We start from the raw sequence: 24,200 nt of genomic DNA, 5'->3' as shown, positions 1-24,200 counted from the left end.
CGTTGACACAATTAGTTCTCTACCCATGTGCGTTTTGGGGTACAGGTACTGCGAGGAGCGGACCAGAGAATAGAATGATACGTGGCAAGGGCTTAGCGGCCTAGTAGTAGTGCTTCCCTTTTTGCATTAAAGTACCCTCATGATACATGGATGTATCTAGCATGTATGGTTGGGAGTTACTTATGTATTTGGAGATGAATATGTACCTTATATGTATAATTTTCGGAGATGAAATTGTAATGGTTAGAACTCTTTCTCTTTGCTCTCTTGTATGTTTGGTAATGACTACTCGCTTGTAATGTCTACTTGCTAGTCATTGCATGTTTGTTAAGTTTTTCCTAGGCAACTGTATGCCAACATGACTGTTGTTTTAGCCTTGGCGGACATGCGGAGCTCTGTACGTTCCGCGTCTGTTTGCGAGCCCAAACCGACCAACTGGCGGTTGTAGGGGTGACACTCTCGGTTTAGTTTATTTTCATTTGCTATGTGTATTCAAAAAATTATATCTTATTACTCTGATGTTTAGTTATTATTATTTTGCCATCATGTAGTTCAAAATATTCATTAACTTTTGATGTTATCAAAATAAATCTACTTTCATACTCTATTTGAGTAGTTTATTTTGAAATAAATAAAGGTAAATTAATCTTATGCATGGTACGATCGTTTAATGTGCAAACTTCTGGAGAACAAGATGACAAAACGAGTGGAAAATAGTTAAACTTAGTGAAGATAAAATTGAAGTTCAACCCCATGCAAACAATAGCCAAATGAACTTCATAAGTTTATATTATTACTAGTTAAGGTATACGTGGCATTGGGCAGTTAACAATTTTCTTAATTATATTTCAAGATCAAATATAAAATAAAATTTTTTATTTTTATATCATATATTATCTCAAAATTTACAATAAAAATTTATTTTATTAAATTTTATATGTTATATTTTATTAAAATATCTGCATTTTTTATATTGCTCTCTTCCTTATATATGTCACGCCCCGGAATTACAGTTTTTCCCAGGCACGACCTACCAAGTTACCTCGTTATATATTAAATTTTTCGTATATTACGAAGCGATAGCTGTACCTGTAATAACTCATAGCGTATAACCAGAGTATAGAGATGCTAAACCTGAAAAATAAATATAGTATAAAACATGAGGACTCACAGTACATACAGTCCAAGACCGAACAAAATATAACTGGTATGTATACGGTAACAATTCCAAAACCTACCTCTGAACGGAGTACTCCTTCTTAGCCAAGAGCCTCAATGTGGTACCTTTGAGGCCCGGACGCAATGTTCGGCTTCACGAGAACAATTTCACTATCATCAAATTGAGATGAAGATCTATACCGCCCACAAAAGCGTAAAGGATTCTGATTCTTGATTTTCTCTTTTAATCTTAAAACACATGGGAATTCTAATTGCATATTTTTGAGATCGACGATCTCGAGAGTTTTCGAAATTAAATCTGTTTGATTTCTTTTCCCGTTCGCCGTTTTTACACGTAGCAATTTTCTAAACAGTCGGTATTCAGAGCCATCCACTGTTTCAAGATAAAATTATAAATTTTTGGATTTTTTAAACGTTCTTCATTGGTTTAACGATTAATAGATCGTTTTTGGTTATGATCTCAGGAAAAATCCATCAAATAATTAATCTTTAGCTTTCTAGACGGAAAAAAAAAAAAAAAGAAAAAAAAAAAAAAAACTGTAGCAGCCGTAGGACGGCTACTGTAACAAACGTTACGGAATTTTTTTTTGGGTGGCTGTTGAATTTTTATAAAATTGTTTAGATCGGTTTTAAAATAAAAAAAAAGGTGGATTTAATTTGATTAGATCAGTTAACTATCATGATGAGATTAAGTTGTTACTTTGAGATTAATTGTTGCATCAAAATTATAAATGATCAATAGATTGATTGTTTTTAGTAATTTTAGTCATTAATTATTCGACATTATCGAATTAAACGGGTTAATTAGAATACTCAAAATTAACTATTATGGATGTGACGTATGAGATACTATCGGTAATGATCATGGATTAGCGACCTTTTATTTTGTTTCGACATGTGCTGCTTTGATTTGTAATGCAAGAATCCTTAAACTTTAATTTTATGAAATTAAGGACTTGCTATATAGAGATGGGCTATTTATGTTGCTGCTGTGTTACAAGCGAGTTATTTTGAGAGACTTGCAGTTTTTCGAATAGGTTTAGAGATAAAAAGTTATCAATATAATAATTTTTATTTTACTATTTTTATTGTTCGAGGTTGTTATACTGTTTTGGTTTACACATCATTGGTTGATCGGGTTATAGCCTGAGAAGTACGCAAAGACTGATCTGAGATTTGAGCATGGATTTGATAGTGGTCAGATCAAGGATGTCGACAGGAGTCGGATCAATTGAAGCTCGGATCGGCACATCAAGTAGGTTAAAGAAGCCGATCAAACCAGTGACGTTGTGTGTGTTGTATTTAATGACACTAAGACCCGATTCTGACTCAGGTAGCTGGTTAGAGTCCGATCCGATTCTTTACATCCATGCATCACCACCCAGTTATATGTATATATTTCTGCGCGGATTATTTTTATTGCATTAGATGTAAATAAATAAAATAAAATTTGAGACTAAATTTTAATTTTCCTCACCAAATATTAGTCGAGGCAGTCTTTGGCGTTGTGAAGTGCAGACGTTTTTTCGGTGTTGATTGGCTCGGTGTTACAATGGTTCTGCATCGGAAAGGGCGCAATCAATCTATTAGCATTTGAGATGCTTTAAGTAAAGATAGGGGTTGGGCCCATAACTGTAAGGTGAGGACCAATGAGGCTTTGCTTTACGTGTTGAATGGTCGGTCTGACTTAACTAAGCGAATAGGTAAAACTGTTATGTGCCGGCTACGGACTTAGAGACGATCATTGCCAATTTTTTGAGAAGTATTATACCAGAGTTTGTCACTCATCGATTTGATATCACAATAACTGTTTGGTGAGGTGGTACGGTTTAAAACTGGTGGGACGACAGTACCCACTTGAACTTTTTGTCGTGCTGGGCTTTCCGTTTCTCGTACCGAGGAGTATGAGAGACTCCGAGAAAATGTAGGAGGCTAAATTTATTTTTTAAATCCCTAAAGACAATTTTCAATATTCAAATCAAATATCTAATTTTGAAATCTTTACTATCTGTAAAACAAAATCTATCGTATTTTGAAACAAACTGCTTAATTGGAACTAATTTAAAGATTGGCCTACGGAATTAAAAATAGTTTTAGTTTTCGAAAAGCTCAGTTGATGTTCATCAAACAGGACCCCCCCCGCCCATAGCATTACTAAAACCGTCTAAGCTGACCAAAACAAGGGCAACCCGAGGAAAATGGACGGATGACGATAACAAAGTAAAGGTTGCCTCCATTTTGGCGTCGATATCAAAGAACTTCAACGCCGAAATAGGATTTGGAAGATGCTAAAGAAATGCTACTCACCTCAGGAGTTGTATTGGTGAGCAAGGCGATCTGTCGTTTTGAGTAGTCACAAAAAGACTCTTTAGCAAGATGCACGAAGGAGAGTCTGTTCGATTGATCTTGTTTGCAATGGATCAAAGACTCGAGCGAGGCTTAAGAAGCTCGACGTTAAAATAGACAAGGATTGCAAGTTGATCTGATCCTACAATCCTTATGTATCTATGGACAATTTATTGTAAATTACTATAATGAATAAATGAGTGTACCAACGCGGAGTATTTAAATATGTTCGGTAATACAGAGGGGACTTTGAAAAGTTCAAAAGGCTGGGGTCTCCTGTGACTGGAGCGAGCTTTCTTTTCCAAAGAAGTTCTAATTGGAAGGAGAAACCAGTGAAGAACACAGACGGGAGAACAAGCCTAAAATGGAAGCTTCTAAGGGGATAGGCTGTTGACAAAGAATATTTTCCACCGCATGTTTGGATGGTCATTGGAAGATGTCACGTCCCGGCCATACCATGTGGCCGAACCCAGAGCACGTCAAACGACGCCGAACGGACAGGTTTTCCCTATCCGTCAGGCTATCACTGCTACAACTATCAAACAAGAAATGCAAATAGCGGCAACATACACAAAGTCGTTACACGCGGGTAAGCAATAGCCGATTTTCGTGAAAGAAAGGGAAACTAAACATTTATAAGTATTTTGATTCATTTTTATCAATATACATTGCATCCCTTTTATTCGTGATTCTTTTACTTCATTACATTGCATCATTTCTTTCTTATCATCACATTTACCTCAAACTAGCTTTACATCTTTCTCACATCACTAGTCATCAAATCAAGATGATATTAGCGTACTTTACTACAAAATGAAATCCAACTTGGTGGCCTCTGATAAGGCGCGATACTTTTACCTCGAGCGCTCGCCAGCGCGGCTCGGTCCGGCTCTCTGTGAAAATAGAATTGTGGGGTGAGAACTACAACAAAGTTCCCAGTGGGTTCGGCCTCAACATCACCGACTTTCCCACTAGGACTAACTCAGGCATAATAGAAAGAATAAGCTGCATATAGTAACCAATCTATACATGATGCTAATATGCCTGAACAATAAGCAGAAATATGCTCAACATTGAATAAATGCAGATTATGCAAATTCTTTGTTCTTTTCACGTTACACTTTGTTCTTTGTTCTTTGCTCTTTGTTCTTTAATCTCAAGGCTAACCCGGGGGTTTCGCCACATTAACTTGCTTCACATTAAGTCCATCATCGCAGGAACTCACCCGCTAGGACCGTCCTTCGGGTTTACTCCAACCCGTGATGCATAACTCCGGAGCGCATCGCCCGAGGGGGAGCGACCGCCCTCGAGCACGGAACTCATAGCAAGTATGATCATATCCTTAACTCAAAGGATTTATAAGTTCAATCTTGACTTTACACTAGCTCTAGTGTTCATTACATCACTTTATGTTGCTAACTCTAGCAATCGCTGTTCTTTACTTTTCTTTTACTTTTGCCACCTTTAGCATTCTTGTTCTTTACATTTCTTGTTCTCATTACCCCACTTTACTTTAACTTTACACATTGTCATTTTCATCATTCTTTACATCACTTTGGTTCTTTGGCTCTCACTAACTCTAGTGTCACTTTACTTTACGTTTTCAAATGCCACTCGATCTATGTCATTGTGTCACTCTGTTCTTTTGCTCACTTTGGGTGCTCACTTTGTCTCATGCATACATCTAGGGTTCTCGACATTACATAGTTTTCATTCATCATATTATGCAAGTTGTACTCACAATCATGCATCATTACATTTTCATCATTACTTTACCCTATTATGCATGCAACAATATATACATATATGCTCAAGTGAATGACACATTAGGCATAGAAGGAAGTTCAATGAGTTTGAGAAGCACCGCCCACCTTGTAGGTCTCTTTAGGTGCTCCGACGATTTTCTCGGGATTTTTAGACGTTTCTTTCTTTACCTGCGGCATAACGAAGCCAAATTAGGCTTATTTGGCCATAACTTTACATACACTTTTCGAAATGCTATTCCGAGCGCACCAACGCGTCGGAAATACCCCCAATTAGGTTTCTAGAGGGTCAATTGCACTTAGAAACCTTCATGAGCAAAAGCCCCAATTTGGGTGCCCTAGCTCCAATGTATATCAAAACTTAGGGTTTGATCTCATTGGGAAGCAAAAGTAGCTTCATTATACTCTAAATAGTCCATTAGAACCATTCTTAGGCTTTCCAAAACCCTAGTTTGGATTTCACCATTAGAGGTGGTCCAAGCTCACCTCTATAGCAAATCTAGGTTTTGATCTCTAAAGAAGCAAAAGAAAGCTTCAAAACTCTTTAAACATTTCACTAAAACTCATTTCTAGGTCATTCATACCCATTTTAGGGTTCTACCAAGATTAGGGTTCAAAACTTACCTTGTAAGCTCTCCTTTCTTGCACTAGAGAGGAAGAAGATGAAGCCCCTTTTGCTCTTTGATCTTCTTCTTCACTTTCCTCTCATTCTTTTCCTTGTCTTCTTCTTCTCCTTCTTTGTCTTCTAGAGAGAGAAAGAGAGGAGAGAGTGTGAGAGGGAGTGGAATGAGAGAAAAGCCCTCATATCCCTCATACATAACCATTGGGTTGCAAAAATGCTAATAAACCCCTCAACTTTCATCTATTTCAACTGCCTGGACTGGGCAGATTTCGGGCTCGGGGACCGGTCTCCCCGACTAGGGACCGGTCTCCGAGAGCTCTCCCAGCGCAGCTAGAGCTGCTGCGCGCGATGCATCCGGTCTCTCCTTGGGGGACCGGTCTCTCGGGGACCGGTCTCTCGGACAGGGACCGGTTCCCGAGAGCTACTTTCTCAGGACTTAGCCGATTTTTCGGCTATCTCATTTCATACGCGTTCGGGGACCGGTCTCTCCCACCAGGGACCGGTCCCCGAGAGCTCAAATTCTGCAGTTTTGCAGAATTTGATTCTTTAGCTCTCGAAAACCTTCCACAACTCACTTTTACTCATTTTAACACCTTCGGACTTTCCGAAGTGTTCCATCCCCGCACTTTGGTCAATTTGACTAAAGTTCGACTTCTGTTTTCCGAATTTTCGGTATATTACATTCTCCACCCCTTAAAATAATTTCGTCCGCGAAATTACGCATACCTTAACTCGTCGATTCAAACAAGTGCGGATACTCTCTCCGCATTGACTCCTCGAGCTCCCAAGTGGCTTCTCGCGCCGCGTGGTTGCTCCATTGGACTTTCACATAAGGGATTTTGCGACTCCGCAACTTCCTAACTTCTCGATCGAGGATGCACACGGGGTACTCCTCATAGGACATATCCTCACGTAGCTCCACGGGCTCGTATTCCAATACATGTGCCGCGTTTTGGATATACTTTCGAAGATTCGACACATGAAACACATTGTGAACTCCCGCGAGTCTTGGTGGTAGTGCGAGCTTATACGCCACCGCACCCACACGCTCCAATATCTCAAATGGTCCGACATAACGGGGACTTAGCTTCCCACGGACCCCAAATCGTTTAACTCCTCGCATCGGCGATACTCTCAAGAATACGCGGTCTCCAACCGCGAACTCCAAATCCTTTCTTCGCTTGTCGGCATAACTCTTTTGCCGAGATTGCGCCATCGCCAACCGTTGACGGGCAAGGCGAACTTTCTCTTCCGCCTCCCGCACCACATCCGGGCCAAGAGCCGCTCTCTCGCCCACGTCGCTCCAATGGATAGGAGAACGACATTTACGTCCATATAGTGCCTCAAAAGGCGCCATCGCTATACTTTCTTGGTAGCTATTATTGTAGGCGAACTCCGCCATAGGCAAGAAATCATGCCATCCTCCTTTATAATCTAGCACACACGCTCGAAGTAAATCCTCAAGGATTTGTATCGTTCGCTCCGACTGTCCATCGCTTTGAGGATGAAACGCTGTACTGAAGTCGAGCCGTGTGCCTAGCGCGTCTTGCAAACTCTTCCAAAAGTGGGATGTGAACCTGGGGTCGCGATCCGACACGATCGACACCGGAACCCCATGAAGTCTCACAACCTCGTCGAGATAAACTTGCGCTAGCTTGTCTCCCGACCACGTAGTATATATCGGCAAGAAGTGTGCCGATTTTGTCAATCGATCCACTATCACCCATATCGCATCGTGTCCGCCTTGCGATCGAGGCAAACCGGTAACAAAGTCCATTGCTACATCTTCCCATTTCCAAACAGGTATTGGCAGACTTTGTAGCTTTCCCGCCGGAAATCGGCGCTCGGCTTTAACTTGTTGGCACGTTAGACATTGCGCCACGAATTCCCCAATATCTCTTTTCATACCCGGCCACCAATAGTGCTCTTTCAAATACTTATACATTTTAGTGCCGCCGGGGTGTATACTATAGGGAGATTGATGCGTCTCTTGCATGATCGCCCTTCGCAACTCATCATTTTTAGGCACACACCATCTATTTCGAAATCGAAGTGCGCCATCAACTCCAATGCCAAAGTCTTCGGCATTGCCATTCTCAACATCACCCCGAACCTTTTGGAGATAAGGATCCGAAGCTTGTAACTCTTTGATTCTTTCCAATAGGGTCGGTTGCACAACCAATGTGGCAAGTGTAGCCGGCACTCCCGGCGCTACCACTTCCAACCCGAATCGTTGCATTTCCTTTTGTAATAGCGGTTGGGGCGTAATTGCCGTCGCTAAGTTCTCCGCCGATTTTCTACTCAAGGCATCGGCCACGACATTGGCTTTTCCGGGGTGGTATAGTATAGTGACATCATAGTCCTTCAACAACTCTAACCACCGCCGCTGTCGCATGTTCAACTCCTTTTGGGTGAACAAGTACTTTAGGCTCTTGTGATCGGTATATACCTCACAATGTTCCCCATAAAAGTAATGCCTCCACAGCTTTAGCGCGAAAATCACCGCGGCTAACTCAAGGTCGTGAATCGGGTAGTTCTTCTCGTAGCTCTTTAATTGGCGCGATGCATAAGCAATAACTCGCCCACTTTGCATTAACACACACCCGAGACCAACATACGAGGCATCACTGTACACTACAAAGGTCTCTCCCGGAGTCGGCAAGGCAAGCACCGGGGTCGACGTCAACCGGTTCTTTAACTCCTCGAAGCTTCGATCGCAATCGTCGCTCCACACGTACTTTACTCCTTTATGCGTGAGGCGCGTTAGTGGAGTGGTTATTTTGGCGAACCCCTCCACAAACCGCCGGTAGTAGCCCGCCAGTCCAAGAAAACTGCGGATCTCCGCTACATTCGTCGGGCGAGGCCAATCCTTGATCGCCTCTACTTTCTTCGGGTCTACCGAAACTCCGTCTCCCGATACCACATGACCCAAAAATGTGACCTCCTTTAGCCAAAAGTCACATTTCTTCAACTTTGCATAGAGCTTCTCTTGTCTGAGTATTTGCAATACAGCTCTCAGATGCTCTTCATGCTCCTCCTCGCTTTTCGAATAGACCAATACGTCGTCTATAAACACCACGACGCATCGATCCAATAACGGCCTAAAGACTCGATTCATCAAGTCCATAAATGCTGCCGGGGCGTTAGTAAGCCCAAACGGCATTACCGTGAACTCGTAATGGCCATACCGCGTACGGTACGCCGTCTTGTGCACATCCTTTGGCCTGATCTTTAATTGATGATACCCCGATTGGAGATCAATCTTCGAATACACCTTGGACCCTTGCAACTGATCGAATAGATCGTCAATTCTTGGCAACGGGTACTTGTTCTTTATCGTCACTTTATTCAACTCGCGATAATCTACGCAGAGTCGAAGTGTACCATCCATTTTCTTCACAAATAGCACCGGAGCTCCCCAAGGTGACACACTCGGTCTCACGAAGCCTTTATCGAGCAAGTCCTGTAATTGACCTTTTAGCTCCTTTAACTCCACCGGTGCCATTCTGTACGGAGCCTTCGAAACTGGTTCCGCCCCGGGAATTAAGTCAATGACAAACTTAACTTCCCGGTCCGGTGGCAGTCCCGGTAACTCTGCCGGAAATACATCCGGATACTCGCACACTACTCGAATATCTCCCAACTCTGGGTACTCCTTTCGAGCATCCACCATGGTTGCCAAATAGGCCTTACACCCTCCTTTGATCATTCTCTTCGCCCTTACAGACGATATAGTCGCCGCGAAGTGCCTACTTTTGCACGCTTGGTAGACTAACTCTTCTTGATTAGGCTCACGAAAAGTGATCACCTTACTTTCACAGTCTATCACCGCATAGTACTTGGAGAGCCAGTTGGTCCCCAAGATAACATCGAATCCCCACATCTGATCTAGCACTAGCAGATCAATCGGCATGATCTAATCGCCTATTTGCACTGGACACGCCAAACACTCGTTATGAACACTGAAGGAATGTTCTGGGGCGTTCACCCACCAGTAATCCTCATTGTACACCATCTCTATGCCATGTGTCTTAGCAAATGAAGTGCTAATGAATGAATGAGATGCGCCTGTATCAAACACTGCTCTAGCTCTAGTGCCTTTAATCACAATTATACCTGCCACGACGTCGTCGGGTGCTGCAGGTTGCTGCTCCTCCACCTGAGCGGCAAAGACTCGGCCGCTAGGCGCTCTCGATCCCTCCGGCTGACGCGGTGATGACGCGCGCCCAGCCGACATCGCCGGTGGTAACCCCGCAAGCTGTCTCGGGGTAGACGGTGTTGAAGCCGCCGTTGGCGCAGATGACGTCCACGCCGGGCACTCCCGGATAAGATGTCCCGGTTGGCCGCACTTGAAACATTTGCCGTCTCGCTGCGGGCAAGTCGACACCTTGTGCTCACCGCCACATATAACGCATCGAGGTGGTCTCCAGTTCCTCGACTGCTGTCGGGGATACCGAGGGGGTTTCTTAGCGTTTGGCCGGCCCCCGGCACCACCCGCCGTTCTCTTCTTGCCTTTGTCCTTGGACTCGGCAATAGCTTCTCTTTCTTCACGTACATGGGCGCTACCGTGCTCCGCCCACAGGCTCTATCAAAGACCTCCGCAAAGGTCGACAGCTTCAAAATCTGCACCTTCTCATAAATCCGGGGTTGGAGTCCTCGCAAGAACCAATCCGCCCGGTCCCGATCATCACGAACAACATCGGGAACGCAGTCAATAATGTGGGAGAATTCTTGCTCATACTCTCCCACCGATCGATCGCCCTGTCTCAACTTGCGGAACTTGTCTTGTAGCTTCCGCTTCACCGTGTCGGGGAAGTAGTTCGCGAACACTGATCTCTTGAACTCTTCCCAAAGCATGAGCGGAAGATCGGCAGGTCGATCCCGCCTAACTCACTTCCACCACACCGTCGCCGCCCTCCCTAGACAATGGGTGGCGAGGTACACTTTATCCTTCTCCAAGGTATTCAAATCCTCGAAGAGCGTCTCCATTGAGTCGATCCATGACTCCACAATCGCTGGCTCCACCAAACCGCCTTCGAAGGTAGGTGGGTCGAACTTCTTGAATTGTATAAGCGCCGCCAACGTGCGCTCTCGCTCCGCATCTACCGCCGCGCTATTGGGATTTGAGGTTCCCGACCCGGCCGGTACTACCGTAACTGGAACAGCCGCTGCTGCCGCCGCTCCCTCAACAACACTCGGCACTACCACAGGGGGCGCGACATGCTCGACGCCCGCCTGGGCCGCCGCCGCCTGCTGGCGCTCCAAGGTCTCCTGGAGACGCTGAATCTGTTCCCCTTGGCGTTAAACAGACTCCGCTTGTTGCCGCACTACTCTGACGAGTGCGGCCATTTGTTCCCTAAGCTCTCCGTCGCCACTCGCTCCGGATTGCTCGGGCACCGCATTCGCTTCCTCCGGCATCGACCTTGTCTGTGATCGACGTCGAGGTGCCATTGCTTCCTGAAAAGAAGCAACTCGCATTAGTCACTTGACCAACATTACTTAACCATACCCAATTAGGCGAAAGCAACACACACATTCATCCTTGCCTCAAGCGTCATGTCGTCGGCCGCCCGACACAACACTAGAAGTAGAGGATAAACGAAAATTAAACTTAGCCTCTAATCACATTAGAGACGCCCCTACTTAACCCAATCACATGCTTTCGCTATCTTGATCCCACGCCACTCACGTTTCCTAGATCCTTAAGGTCTTCCAATCCTAAGGGTCTCTAGGTCCATTCCTATTCTTTCACTATTGGCTCTGATACCAAGATATCTGTCACGCCCCGGGACCGATACCAATTTGGCCCGACCCGAGCACGTCAAACAGACGCCGAACGGACAGAGTTTCCCCTATCCGCCCAAGGCTCATCACATGTACAATTTCATCAATAGAGAAAAGCACTAGCGGAAACATACACAAACGGCTTACACGAGGGTAAGCAATAGCCATTAGTGAAAGAAAAAGGAAACTAAACATTCACAAGTAATATGATTCATTTTAGATCATATACATTGCATCCATCTCTTACATTTAAGATTCTTTGCTGTTCTTACATAATTTCGTCATTTCTTTCTTACATCACATTTACCTCAAAATAAGCTTTACATTCTTTTCTTTACCTCATTTACCATCGTGTACAAAACATGATCTTAGGGTACTTTACTACAAAATGAAACCCAACTTTGGTGGCCTCTGACTAAGGCGCGATACCTTTACCTCGGTCGCTCGCCGGCTCGCTCGGTCCCGGCTCTGTGGGAATTGTGGGGTGAGAACTACAACAAAGTTCCCAGTGGGTTCGGCCTCAACATCACCGACTTTCCCACTAGGACTAACTCAGGCATAATAGAAAGGATAAGCTGAAATATGGTAACCAATCTACAACATGATGCTAATATGCCTGAACAATAAGCAAGGAATATGCTCAACATTAAATAAATGCAGATTATGTAAATTCTTTTGTTCTTTATCTTTACACTTTGTTCTTGTTCTTTGCACTTTGCTCTTTGTTCTTTATTCTTTAATCTCAAGGCTAACCCGGGGGTTTCGCCACATTAACTTGCTTCACATTAAGTCCTTCATCGCAGGAACTCACCCGCTAGGACCGTCCTTCGGGTTTACTCCAACCCGTGATGCATAACTCCGGAGCGCATCGCCCGAGGGGGAGCGACCGCCCTCGAGCACGGAACTCATAGCAAGTATGATCATATCCTTAACTCAAAGGATTTATAAGTTCAATCTTGACTTTACACTAGCTCTAGTGTTCATTACATCACTTTATGTTGCTAACTCTAGCAATCGCTGTTCTTTACTTTTCTTTTACTTTTGCCACCTTTAGCATTCTTGTTCTTTACATTTCTTGTTCTCATTACCCCACTTTACTTTAACTTTACACATTGTCATTTTCATCATTCTTTACATCACTTTGGTTCTTTGGCTCTCACTAACTCTAGTGTCACTTTACTTTACGTTTTCAAATGCCACTCGATCTATGTCATTGTGTCACTCTGTTCTTTTGCTCACATTGGGTGCTCACTTTTCTCTCATGCATACACATAGGGTTTTCGACGTTTATAAGGTTCTCAACCATAACATTTGGCACGTTGTACTCACAATCATGCAATCATCACATTTTATCATTTCTTTACCCTAAAATGCATGCAACAATATAGGTACATATGCTCAATCGAATGACACATTAGGTATAGAGGGAAGTTCAATAAGTTTGAGAAGCACCACCCACCTCGTAGGTCTACTTAGGTACTTCGATGATTTTCTTGGGATTTTTAGGCTTCTCGTTCTTTACCTGCGGCAAAACGAAACCCTAATAGGTCATTTTGCCCATATCTTTTCATCGGCTTTTCGTAGCGTTAATCCGAGCGCACCAACGCGTCGGAAATACCCCCAATTAGGTTTTTAGAGGGTCAATTGCACTTAAAAATCCCCATGAGTAAAAGCCCCAATTTGGTGCCTTAACTCCAATACATATATCAAACCTAGGGTTTGATCTCATTGGGAAGCAAAAGTAGCTTCAATACACTCTAAAGAGTTCATCTAAACCATTCCTAGCTCATTCCAAACCCTAGTTTGGATTTCACCATGAGAGGTGGGTTGAAGCTCACCTTTGAGCTCAACGATGGCTTTGATCTCTAAAGAAGCAAAAAGAAAGCTTCAAAGACTCTAAGCAATCTATTAGAACCATCTTTAAACAAAGCAAAACCCTACTTAGGGTTTCACCATGAGAGGTGATGAAGCTCACCTCAAGCTTCACCATTTCTATGGTCTTGATCACAAAAGAAGCAAAAAAAAAGCTTCAAATACTCAAATGGTTCCATAAAATCCATTCTAAGCTTAATCCAAACCCTAGATTAGGTTCTACCATGATTAGGGTTCAAAGCTTACCTTGTAAGCCCTCCTTTTCCAAGCTAGAGATGAGAGAGAGGGTTTCTTCACTTCCTCTTCTTCTTCTCCTTTTTCTTCTCCTTCTTTTCCTTCCTTTCCTTGTCTTCTTCTTCTCCTTCTTTGTCTTCTAGAGAGAGAGAGGGAGAGGGATGAGTTTGGGTGTGAGGGAATGAGAGGGAGAGGCTCTCTCAGCCCTAAACATGACCCACATAATGCATTTTTGCAGATAAGTCCCTCAGCTTTCACTCTTTCACACAGCCTGGATTGGGCTGTTCGCGCAGGCGGGGACCGGTCTCTCCTTCAGGGACCGGTTCCCGAAGGTCGTCCCCGCGCAGCCAGAGCTGCTGCGCGCAGTGCAACCGGTCTCTCCTTGGGGGACCAGTCTCTCGGGGACCGGTCTCTCAGACAGGGACCGGTTCCCGAGAGCTGGTTTCTCAGGACTTAGCCGATTTTTCGGCTGTCTCATTTCATACGCGTTCGGGAACCGGTCTCTCCTACCAGGGACCGGTCCCCGAGAGCTGAAAATCTGCAGTTTTGCAGAATTTGATTCTTTAGCTCTCGAAAACCTTCCACAACACACTTTTGATCATTTTAACACCTTCGGACCTTCCGAAGTGTACCATCCTCGCACTTTGGTCAATTTGACTAAAGTTCGACATCTATTTTTCGAATTTTCGGTATACTACACATGGTAATCAGAGCGAGGACATGCAACAGCTAGATATAAAAATTCTGAACTAACACTTCAAGATTACAATAATTCTAACCAAGGGTACAATATGAATACATAGAATCTCACTTAAAGTACCAATACATCACAGCACTAAACCACTAAATAGATCTGTGGGTTCATCTATCACACATCGTGAGGCTCTAGCTAGTCGTTGCACTACAACAAAATATTCTAATACCGATGCTTTTTTTATGACGCTTTACTCTAGCGTCGTCAATATTTGACATATGCTGACGCTATGATGAAGAGTCGCCGATAAATAATTATATTGACGACACTTCAAAAGCGTCGTAATTAATTAAATTATTTTTTAAACTATCTTAATTAGGATTTTAATTAGCATACTTCTAAATCTTCCTATGTGAACTTCATTACAAGCTCTTAACAATGTAATAATTAAATTAATACTAAATTATTTTTTAATTATCCCAATTAGCACCCACGGGTATGATGCTGTCAAAAAGGTAAGGTAGCTCCTATGTGAACTCGGACATGTGAACCCTTTCATCACACGCCCTCTCTCTCTCTCTTCTCCCAGCTTCATCAACCCCTTTATCGCACGCCCGGCGCATGATCCCCTTTATCACACGCCCAAGTTTCATCAACCTGGCGCTCGATCCTCTTCGTCGCACGCCCCTGCTTCATCAACTAAGCGCTTGTTCCCCTTCATCGCACACCCCAGCTTCATCAACTCGGCTCTCGATCCAGGCGAAAAACCCTAAACTTCCTCTTCATCTCCCTCGCCCTCTCTTTGATCTATTGTTGCGATCAAATATCTGTTGTTGCGATCAAATATCGAAGATCTAAGTGATTTCAAAGCGATTGAGATGTAGTTGTTGAGCCGATCGAGCTAAACCGCGATTTTCCTATTTGGTCGCTTGGATTTGATCGCATTGCTCCAAAGCTTCCTTAGGTGTGTCGATCGTTACCTTTTTCAATAATTATGTTTGGATTCATGCCAATTTAAGTATTTTTATCTATTTTTTGGCTATTTGATTGTGTCTCTGTTGGAAAATTTCATATAATTTTTTATCTAAGAAAGTTTAAGAATTAGACTATTGTGGTTGTTTTGTTGTTTTATGTATTCCATGTACGCTCAAGGTCATCTAAATATTTAGTAAATAATTGATCCTGATGTATCAGCAAATAAGTTCTTCAAATGTACACTTGAGTATCTCTGTCACGCCCCGCGACCGCCAATTTGGTCGGTTCGGGCACGTCGATCAGACGCCGAACAGACAGAACCTCCCCTGTCCGCCCAAGGCTAAACAACGAGATCATGTACAAACAGTTTGCCCAGGAAAAACTTAAACAAATACATGATCATTGCAAGATAGTAGGCAAGCAGCTACACAAGCAATCAAGAGAGCAAAAGAGAGTGTTCTATCTATTACAACTATTCAACCATTTACATAATTGATTACATTTACATCTCCCAAAATGTATACATATCCATCTCACAACATATACAACTCTCCAAAAGCACCCTCACAAGGTACATTATCATCTCTCAAGTACATAGGTGATCTAATGCAAAATAAAAAAGTAACTATCTAACTAGGGCGCTATGCCCTTGCTGCGATCATCTGCCGGTCCGCTCTCGTGGGTACCTGTACCCCAAAACCACATGGGTTGAGAACTATTGTCCATAGTTCTCAGTGAGTTCGGCCGCCGACTCTGCCGATCCTCCAACTAAGTCTAAGTAGGCATAAATAGATAGATAGATAGATAGATATGATAAAGAAACTGCAAGCATATTATAAATTCTACTATGCCTTTAGTAACATGATGCGATGAATGCTAACTCTACATAGCAATGAATTTCAACTAGCATACTACTATGCTTCAACAATATCATAGATAGGATATGCACATAGCTAGGAAAATCTACTAACATGTCTCTAGGTTCATGTCATGGTATGAATGCACACTCTACTATGCCATTCATTCACTCATTGTTCAATCTGCTTGGCTAACTCGAAGGTTACGCCTCGACTCACTTCTCAAAATTTCATAGGTGAGGAGAAGTTGCACTGGCACACTCGAGACCGCCTGCTGGGTAGGTTCTTCTTACACATGTGTGATGACTCCGGAGTTCACTGCTTGTGTGGAGCGACCACTCCAAGCGAAAACAGACTGAGTGAGTATGATCCAATCCTCGTCTACTGACGATACCCTGTCTACAAGGGTCACAGTGCTACTACCGCACTTGATTCAATGTTTCATTGGCAAATCGAAAAAATCTGCTATCCCTAGGTTCATGTTATAGTGTTTCTACTACACAGACCAAATGCCACTCATTCATATCAGATGTTTTGCAAGTGTCTACTACTATACTAAATCATATGCCACTCGTTTATGTAATCATGTTTAAGTGTTTCTATCACACTAATTGACATGCCACTCATTTACATAAACATATCATCCAAGTTACTACTTGATCTTGCCACTATAGGATCCAATGTCACACCCAATCCTCATGCAACCACTAGAATATGTGTTCAACCCACAAGTTCTATCGCTGCTATGGAAGCATGCAAGGAAATGTAGCTACAACTACTCAATATATCCTATAATGCAAGATAACACACATATATGTATGCTCAATAATAAAACTTGGATATAGCAAGAAGTCCAACTGCTTCAGGATGATACCCCCCACATTCTGGTGATGCCAAGACGCTAGGGTTCGAATTTCATGATTTTAGGACGTTGTTTTGGTCCTCCAGGCGAAAACGAAGCCAAACCGTCCTTTTCTCCAATATCTTCGTATAGCCTCGTCGGATCGCTGAACCGACTTCACCAACGCGTTAGAATACCTAGCAATTAGGTTTGTATAAGGTTAATTTAGATGAAACCCTAACATTTGCAAAAACCCCCTTTTGGAACCCTAATATTCAACTATTGCAAAAATCATCATATAACCTTGTGATCCAAGCAACAATCATCTATTTGGCATCCTAGGGTTCCATTAAAACTATTTCTAGAGTATATAAATAAAGCCCTAGAAATTCACCATGAGAGCTCCAAGAGCTTACCTCAACAAGCTCCTCCAATGGTGAGGAAGAAGAAGAAATCCACCTCCTAGCTTCATTCTCCACTAATCTCTCCACCAAATCTACCTTCTTGGAGAGTTTCTAGAGAAAGAGAGAGGGAAAAATGAGAGAGAGGAGAGAGTTCACTACTGTGAACAAGAGAGGAGGGGTTAGGGTCTTTTTATAAGCTGCTACAATTGCAATAAAACCCTCCACTTCATTTTATTTGCAGTAGACCATCCCTGCTGCTCGGGGCACTGCGCACCGGTACGCGGGTTGGCGTCACCGGTGTAACGATTACGCAGTAGCCAAACCCGAGAGTTGCCCTCTCGGGTAGCAGACTTGGTACCGGTATGCACCAGGGGTGTCACCGGTTTAACAGCCTTAAACTCTCAATCCCGAGAGCTGCTGTTCTCGGTTGCCTGCCTAGTGCCTGTACCACTCTAATGCATTATCGGTTAACAATGCTCCAGACTGCAATTTGCATTGTTTCGCTCCGATCAATGCTAAAACCCTTTTAATATCTTTTTAAACTCAACTTTAACCCTTCTATCATTGTTGGAATGTTAAATGGACCATGTCCAAGGATCATTCTTGCCACGCTTTGGTCACTTTGACCGAAAGTGGTTTAATACTACGAGGATCCACTTTCTTACATCCTCCCCTACTTAAAAGGAGTTTCGTCCTCGAAACTACTCAACTTAAACAAAATTCATACCTCAACTCAATTCCTCGAAGAGATGAGGATGATGCTCTTTCATCACGTCCTCGAGCTCCCACGTGGCTTCGCGATCGTCGTGATTGCTCCACCGAACCTTGACGTAGGGAATCTCGTGGTTTCTCAACTTTCGCACCTCTCGAGCAATAATTGACACCGGAAATTCCTCATAAGACATATCTTCTTGCAATTCCGGTGGCTCATACAACAAGGCATGCTCAGGATCATGGATATACTTGCGAAGGTTGAAAACGTGGAATACATTGTGAACATCCGCGAGCTTGGGCGGCAATGCAAGCCGAGAAGCTACCGCACCAATCCGCTCTATCACCTCGTAGGGTCCAATATACCCGGGACTTAACTTTCCCTGAACTCCGAACCGCTTCACACCCCTCATGGGTGATACCTTCAAGAAGATGCAGCCTCCTACCGCGAACTCCAAGTCTCGTCGGCGTTTGTTTGCATAGCTTTTCTGCCTCGACTGCGCCGTAATCAGCCTCTGACGAGCAAGGCGGACTTTCTCTTCCGCCTCCCGCAAGACATCGGGACCTAACACCACCGGTTTGCCCACATCACTCCAGTGTATAGGAGATCGACACTTTCTCCCATAGAGAGCCTCAAACGGTGCCATCTCTATACTCGCTTGGTAATTATTGTTGTAGGCGAACTCGGCCATCGGTAAGTATTCGCTCCAACTACCCTTTTAGTCAATAACACACGCTCGCAACATATCCTCCAAAACCTGTATGGTTCTCTCCAATTGCCCATCGGTTTGAGGATGGAATGCGGTGCTAAAATCGAGTCGCGTGCCGAGCGCTTCCTGCAGGCTTTTTCAAAAGTGCAAAGTAAACCGGCGGTCTCGATCCGACACAATCGACTTCGGAACCCCGTGCAACCTCACCACTTCGTCAAGATACACCTGCGCCAACTTGTCTCCAGACTAAGTAGTGCGGATCGGTAGAAAACGTGCCGACTTCGTCAAGCGATCCACTACTACCCAAATTGCATCATGGCCGCCCGACGACCAGGGCAATCTGACCACGAAATCCATGGTAATATCCTCCTATTTCCAAACGGGGATAGGTAAGCTCTGTAGCTTTTCCGCTGAAAATCGGCGCTCTACTTCTTGCTGACACACAAGACATTGTGCCTGAAATATACCGAAATTTCGGTTGAGTACTCCGGACTTTAGCCAAATTGACTAAAGTGTCCGAAAGAAAAAGTTGGATAAAATCAAATTAACCTTCCAACAATGTTGGAAGGGTTAAAAGTGAGTTCAAATGAGTTAGAAGGGTTTTAGCGTTGCTCGCACGAAATAGAATCGAACTAACCCAAAAAAATGGAAATCTGAAATTTTGTTATCGGTTTAACACCAGGGGTGTACCGGTACCATATAGTAAACCGAGGGAAAGCTGCTCTCGGGTTTGGGAGAAAATGGCTTTGTAACCGGTGACAAAATCGGGCTGTACTGGCACCAATGCACTTACTCGAGAAGCTGCTCTCGGGTTTGGTTCTGCATAATCATGTAATCGATGACAAAAGGAGCTTGTACCGGTACTAAATGGACTTCGCAGCAAAAATTAGTTTGCTGCAAATATGGACTTTTAGGGGGCCTAGTTGCTATTGTTGCAACCTATATATGACCCCAACACCTCTTTCTCCCTCACAGCATTTGAGAACCCATCTCCACTTTGTTTGAAAAAAAAAATTCAAAATTCAATATGAAAGTATAGAAGGAAGGGGATAGGGAAAGGAAAGAAAAAAATTGATTGAAAAGAAAAAATGGTAAAAAAAAAAAAAAAAGATTCATACCTTGTATGAAAATACCATTCCCTTTTTATTTTCTTTTGAATAATTTCCAAAAGATAGTTAGGATCTTATTATAAAGCCTCTCAAAAAAAAGAAGAGGGGGATCTGAAAGAGAAGAACAGCAAAGAAAAAAAAAAAGAAGAAAGAAAGAAGAAGAAGAAAAAAAGGTGAGAAACAAAAAAAAAAAAAAAGAGTTTTTTTTTATACCCTCCTCTTTCTCTCTTTCACTCTATCTCTCTCGGCTGGCAGAGGAGGGGTGCCATGTGCACCCCCACTCCTTTGTCCGTACACATCAACAGAAAAAAAAGAGGACTTTGGTTCTAGGATTCGGCAACGACGACAACGACAATCACGACGATTTCTACAATAATAGGGGATACGCATGCATATGCACAGCGTAAGTACGGTTTTTTTGTTGGTTTGATCAACCCGACCATCTTCGTGATAGGTTTCGAACCGATCAAATCCAACATTAAAATCGTCGCTTTCGTTGCGCGTATATGCATTATAATCTCCAAACCGTGTGTTTTTTTTTGTCAATTTGATCAACCTGACCATCTTCGTGATAGGTTTCGAACCGATCAAATTTGACATTAAATTATCGCTTCCGTTGTATGTATCAACCGTGCGGCCATCTTCGTGATAGGCTCGACATGGGTATAAAAAAAAAAAAACCGTGCTGCTATCTTCGTGATAGGCTCGACATGGGTATAAAAATCATGCGGCCATCTTCATGATAGGCTCGACATGGTTAAAATGACCAATCGAACATCGGATATTTTGTTACGAAAATCGTGCGACCATCTTCGTGATAGGCTCGACACGATAAATCCGCGTACTTGAACAAAACGTGATACAATAAATGATAATAAAAAAATGAACGGGTTCGTTTGAATTCGACATCTTCGTTTGATTCGATCGTATGACTCAACGTGATTAATTTCGTATATTTGGATTATAAAAAAAAAGATAAGTGAATAAACAAAAAAAAGGGAAAACAGCAAAAACAAAAAAAAAGAAAGAAAAAAAAGAGGAGAGCAACCCTCTCTCTCTCTCTCTCTCTGTTTCTCAGTGTCGTACAGAAAGAGCGATTTCTCAGTGTCGTACAGAAAGAGCGAGAGTTGGGTTGCAACTCTTTTCACTCCCTCTCTGGCAGTGAACAAAAAAAAAGAACAAAAAAAAAAGAGAAAAGAAAAAAAAATCAAGAAAGAAGAAGAAGTGGGAGTTGACCTCCCTCTCCCTCTGACGGTTAACAAAAAAAAAATGGAAAAAAAAAAAGAAAAGAAGAAAGGAAAAGAAAAAAAAAGAAAAAGAGAAGAATGAAAAACAAAATACAAAAAGAGAGAGAGTTGGACTTCTCTCTCTCTCTCTCTCTCAGTCAACAAAAAAAAAAAAAAAAAAAAAAAAAAAAATTATTATTCCCTCACTCTTAGTAAAAAAAAAAGAGAGCAAAAAAAAAAAAAGAAAAAAAAAGAAAGGGGAATAAAGTTTGAGGAATTAAATCGGAGTTATTTAATTCAATGGGTTAATTCATTACGGGCCCAATTTCATAAGCAATCAAAAATAATACAGAGCCCATATACAAATTCGGGTTCAAGGCCCAGAGCATGTGAAGCCCAAGACTAATCTCAGTCTACGTACAAATTCGGGTCCAAGGCCCAAAACATGTGGAGCCTGAAATCCAGCCCATGTGCAGATATAAATCAATAAAAGTCCAGCCCATATACAGGTTCGGGTCCAGAACATGTAAAGCCCGCAGCATACTTCAACCCACATATAGATTCGGGTCCAAGGCCCAAAATATGCAAAGTCTGAAATCCATTTAAGCCCACATTCAGATTTGGATCCAAAGCCAATAAAAACATATGAATAAAATCCCTCAACCCAATCCCACAAAGTCCACAAATAAAGATCCACAACCCAAACCCACAAAGTCCACAAATAAAAACCCAAAAACCCAAACCCACAAAGTCCACAAATAAAAACCCAAAAACCCAAAAATCCACAAAGTCTACAAATAAAGATCCAAAACCCAAAGTCCACAAAGTCCACGAATAAAGATCCAAAACCCAAAGTTCACAAATAAAAATCCAAAATCCAAAGTCCATAAATAAAACCCAATCAAATCTACCAAACCTATGTTATCTAATGGGCTCTCCAAATGGCCCCTATCATGAATTAATTTCATCAATTAATTCAATGGACGTTACAAATAGGCCCCTAGCATGAATTAATTTCATGAATCAGCTTCATGAACATCTCGATTTCAAACGATCGAAACGTCGCTAAACTAAACCCAAATTTCAAACGACCGAAACGTCGCTAAACTAAACCCAAATTTCAAACGACCGAAACGTCGATAAACTAAACCCAAATTTCAAACGACCGAAACGTCGATAAACTAAACCCAAATTTCAAACGACCGAAATGTCGCTAAACTAAACCCAAATTTCAAACGACCGAAATGTCGCTAAACTAAACCCATATTCAAACGACCGAAAAGTCACTAAACTAAACCCGAATCCAAACGACCGAAATGTCCCTAAACTAAACCCATATTCAAACGACCGAAAAGTCGCTAAACTAAACCCATATTCAAACGACCGAAAAGTCGCTAAACTAAACCAAAATTTCAAACGACCAAAAAGTCGTTAAACTAAATCCAAATTTCAAACGACCGAAAAGTCGTTAAACTAAACCCAAATCCAAACGACCGAAAAGTCGTTAAACTAAACCCAAATTCCTTGAACCATGAACCAAATCCATACACCAAACCCATGAACCATATCCAAGTTCATAAACCAAATCCATACACTAAACCCATGAACCATATCCAAGTTCATGAACCAAATCCATACACCAAACTCATGAACTATATCCAAGTTCATGAACCAAATCCATACACCAAACCCATGAACCATATCCAAGTTCATGAACCAAATCCATACACCAAATCCCATGAACCATATCCAAGTTCATGAAATCCATACACCAAACCCATGAACCATATCCAAGTTCATGAACCAAATCCATACACCAAACCCATGAACCATATCTAAGTTCATGAACCAAATCCATACACCAAACCTATGAACCATATCAAAGTTCATGAACCAAATCCATACACCAAACCCATGAACCATATCAAAGTTCATGAACCAAATCCATACACCAAACCCATGAACCATATCAAAGTTCATAAACCAAATCCATACACCAAATCCATGAACCATATCCAAGTTCATGAACCGAGTCCATACACCAAATTCATGAACCATATCCAAATTCATGAACCAAATCTCATGAGCCAATACTCAAATCTCATGAACCAATACCCAAATCTCATCGTGAACCTTTTTTTTACTCTAGCACATATACCTAGAGTGAAAATTAAATATCGACTACCCCTAATACATATACTTAAGGCTAACTCAATCGCCTTAGCACATATAACTAAGGCAAAACATCTCCAAATCGACAGAGTTCTAAGTCATATACGTAGAATTCAGTCAAATGATATCAAGTCTATTCGAACTCTAACATATATACATAGAGTTCATCCGACTAACCCTAACACATATACTTAGGGTCTAGTCAGCCTTTTGCTCTAGCACATATACCTAGAGTGGAAGTCAAACCACGGTCGACTAACCCTAACCCATATACTTAGGGTCTAGTCAGTCTTTTGCTCTAGCACATATACCTAGAGTAGAAGTCAAGCCATGCTCGACTAACCCTAACACATATACTTAGGGTCTAGTCAGTCTTTTGCTCTAGCACATATACCTAGAGTGGAAGTCAAACCGTGCTCGACTAGTCCTAACCCATATACTTAGGGTCTAGTCAGCCTTTTGCTCTAGCACATATACCTAGAGTGAAACCCATACCCGATCGAGCTCTAATATATATACTTAGGCCCCGTTTGGTTCGGGGGATAAGCGGGAATAATGAAAGTTATTCCCGCTATTCCGCCAAACGGGGAGATTTGTTGCCGGGATATTTTATCCCGGTCAAACCTTGCTATTCCCAGTTATTCCGGAATAGCAAGGGATTTGCTTTTCCACCATTTTGGTGGAATAGTGCTATTCCAATG

General features: G+C 42.5%; 1 protein-coding gene across 1 annotated transcript; it reads right to left on the bottom strand.

Moving 5' to 3' along the window:
* Positions 1-18,299: 18,299 nt before the first annotated feature.
* Positions 18,300-18,974, bottom strand: LOC109704680. The gene is made up of 2 exons (XM_020225444.1): positions 18,938-18,974; positions 18,300-18,847 (listed from the first exon to the last, which is right to left on the bottom strand). Exons 1-2 carry the CDS (start codon positions 18,972-18,974, stop codon positions 18,300-18,302), a joined length of 585 nt encoding a protein of 194 aa, XP_020081033.1.
* Positions 18,975-24,200: the final 5,226 nt, after the last annotated feature.

Source organism: Ananas comosus, unplaced genomic scaffold (assembly GCF_001540865.1).
Source record: "Ananas comosus cultivar F153 unplaced genomic scaffold, ASM154086v1, whole genome shotgun sequence".
Taxonomy (NCBI): Eukaryota; Viridiplantae; Streptophyta; class Magnoliopsida; order Poales; family Bromeliaceae; genus Ananas; species Ananas comosus.
Note: the sequence above shows the minus strand (reverse complement) of the source record. Positions and strands in the feature narration are given on the sequence as shown.

What these genes read in the sequence shown, in the direction of transcription:
- LOC109704680 (XM_020225444.1), bottom strand. Translation starts at nt 18,974, where the DNA reads ATGGCCGAGTTCGCCTACAACAATAATTACCAAGCGA. An exon ending in CAACAATAATTACCAAGCGA is followed by an intron (nt 18,848 to 18,937) that starts GTATAGAGATGG and finishes CGGTGGTGTTAG; the next exon opens with GTCCCGATGTCTTGCGGGAG.